The sequence below is a fragment of the Jatropha curcas genome, chromosome 2 (assembly GCF_041381405.1).
Source record: "Jatropha curcas cultivar XTBG-Jc1 chromosome 2, XTBG_Jcur_1.0, whole genome shotgun sequence".
NCBI classification, from domain to species: Eukaryota; Viridiplantae; Streptophyta; class Magnoliopsida; order Malpighiales; family Euphorbiaceae; genus Jatropha; species Jatropha curcas.
In genome coordinates this window covers 7,983,787-7,985,568 of record NC_143152.1, presented here as the reverse complement: position 1 = coordinate 7,985,568, position 1,782 = coordinate 7,983,787, and the positions used below count along the sequence as shown (strand labels likewise).

The following is a 1,782-nucleotide window of genomic DNA, read 5'->3' as shown; positions in this document are numbered from 1 at the left end:
TGAACGGTGCCTAACTTGGACTATTGTTGGAAAGCTACCAAAGTGGATTTAACACACCAATCATATTGCCTATATATACATGTAAAACACGAATGAATAAATGAGATATAGAGAGATTAGTTTTCTCTTCTATGTGTGTGAGTTTAATTAAAAAAAAAAAAAAGAGTGAGTTGTGAGTGTGTCTCCCTTGTAATATTATTCCATAATTGAGTGCTTGTATTTGAGTATTGTGATTGTTCATAATTAAGTAATTTATATTATTGCCAACATTTGGTATTAGAGCCAGGTTCAAATCTTGCCATGGCATCCATAAGTACGTTCCAAACACAAGTGCCTAGATTGACAAAGAGCAATCATGATATTTGGTGTATACAAATGAAGGCTCTGCTGGGATCACTTGATGTGTGGGATCTCGTGGAGTCTGGATTCACCGAACCCGACGCGATGGCGAAAGCACAAATGAAGAAAGAAGAAAAGGAGGAGTTGAAGGAGCTAAGAAAGAGGGAGAAGAAGGCCTTTTTCACAATATATCAAGGTCTCGACGAAACCGCGTTCGAGATAGTCTCCCCCGCTAAGACGTCAAAAGAAGCATGGGAGATACTCCAGAAAGGGTTCGGTGGTGTCGACAAAGTAAAGAAGATTCGCTTACAAGCTCTCCGCACTCAATTCGAGTCACTACATCAAGAAAGCTCGGAGTCCATTTCTGACTATATCACGAGGGTCATCTCGATCGTTCACCAAATGAGAAGAAATGGAGAAAATCTGGATGATGTTCGAGTTGTTGAAAAAATCCTATGGTCCCTTGATTCCAAATTTGATTTTGTGGCCGTGATGATAGAAGAGTCTAAGGATTTAGGGGAGATGACGGTAGAGCAGCTCATGGCTCTCTTCAAGCACATGAACAACGACTTGTAAAGAGAGGTGAAGGAAAATCCCTAGAGCAAGCATTACAAGCGAAGCTAACTTTGAAAAATCCCAATTCTCGAGGTGGTTCTCAAAGAGGAAGATTCATGTCAAGAAGAGGAAGAGGCGGTCGAACAACTACCACCATTGAACATCCCCATAATGACGATGGAGAATCAGCCGAAAGAGGAACTGGTCGAAGACAAGGCCGTGGTCATGGTTAAAGACGCGGACAAGGTCGTGGTGGATGGAGATATCACAAATCTGATGTTCAATGTCATATTTGTAAAAAATATGGCCATTATGCAAAGGAGTGTTGGTATAACACCGACAACGGTGGAGAAAAGGCAAACCTCGCAGAGAAGACCGATAAAGATGGAGTACTCTTGATGGCCTATGATGGAGTGGAGAATCCAGAATCCATCACATGGTTCATAGATACGGGCGCATCCAATCATATGTGTGGAAAAAAAAAACCTATTTGTGGATCTTGACGAAAGGCGTGAAGTGTATATTACCTTTGGCGATCTTTCCCAACGACTGATTGAAGGGAAAGGTAAAATTCTATTTGAACTTAAAAATGGGCAGCGGCTGTGCATCTCTGATGTATATTATGTTCCTGATATGAAGAATAATATTTTGAGTGTCGGACAATTACTCGAGAAGGGGTACGATATTCGAATGAAAGACCAAGCTCTTAGCATCCGTGATAAAAATAACAAACTTATCATGAATGTCACAATGACGAAGAACCGGATGTTTCCTCTAAGACTAAGCATTAACGAGGAGAATTGTTTAAAGGCAGTAACCATAGACAATTCCATTCTTTGGCATATTCGGTATGGCCATCTCAATTTTGAGGCGTTGAAGTTGTTGAAA

General features: G+C 40.7%; 1 protein-coding gene across 1 annotated transcript; it reads left to right on the top strand.

The window, feature by feature from the left end:
• Positions 1-375: 375 nt before the first annotated feature.
• Positions 376-915, top strand: LOC149498177 (uncharacterized). The gene has a single exon (XM_089717243.1). The coding sequence runs from the start codon at positions 376-378 to the stop codon at positions 913-915; it is 540 nt and encodes a 179-aa protein (XP_089573369.1).
• Positions 916-1,782: the final 867 nt, after the last annotated feature.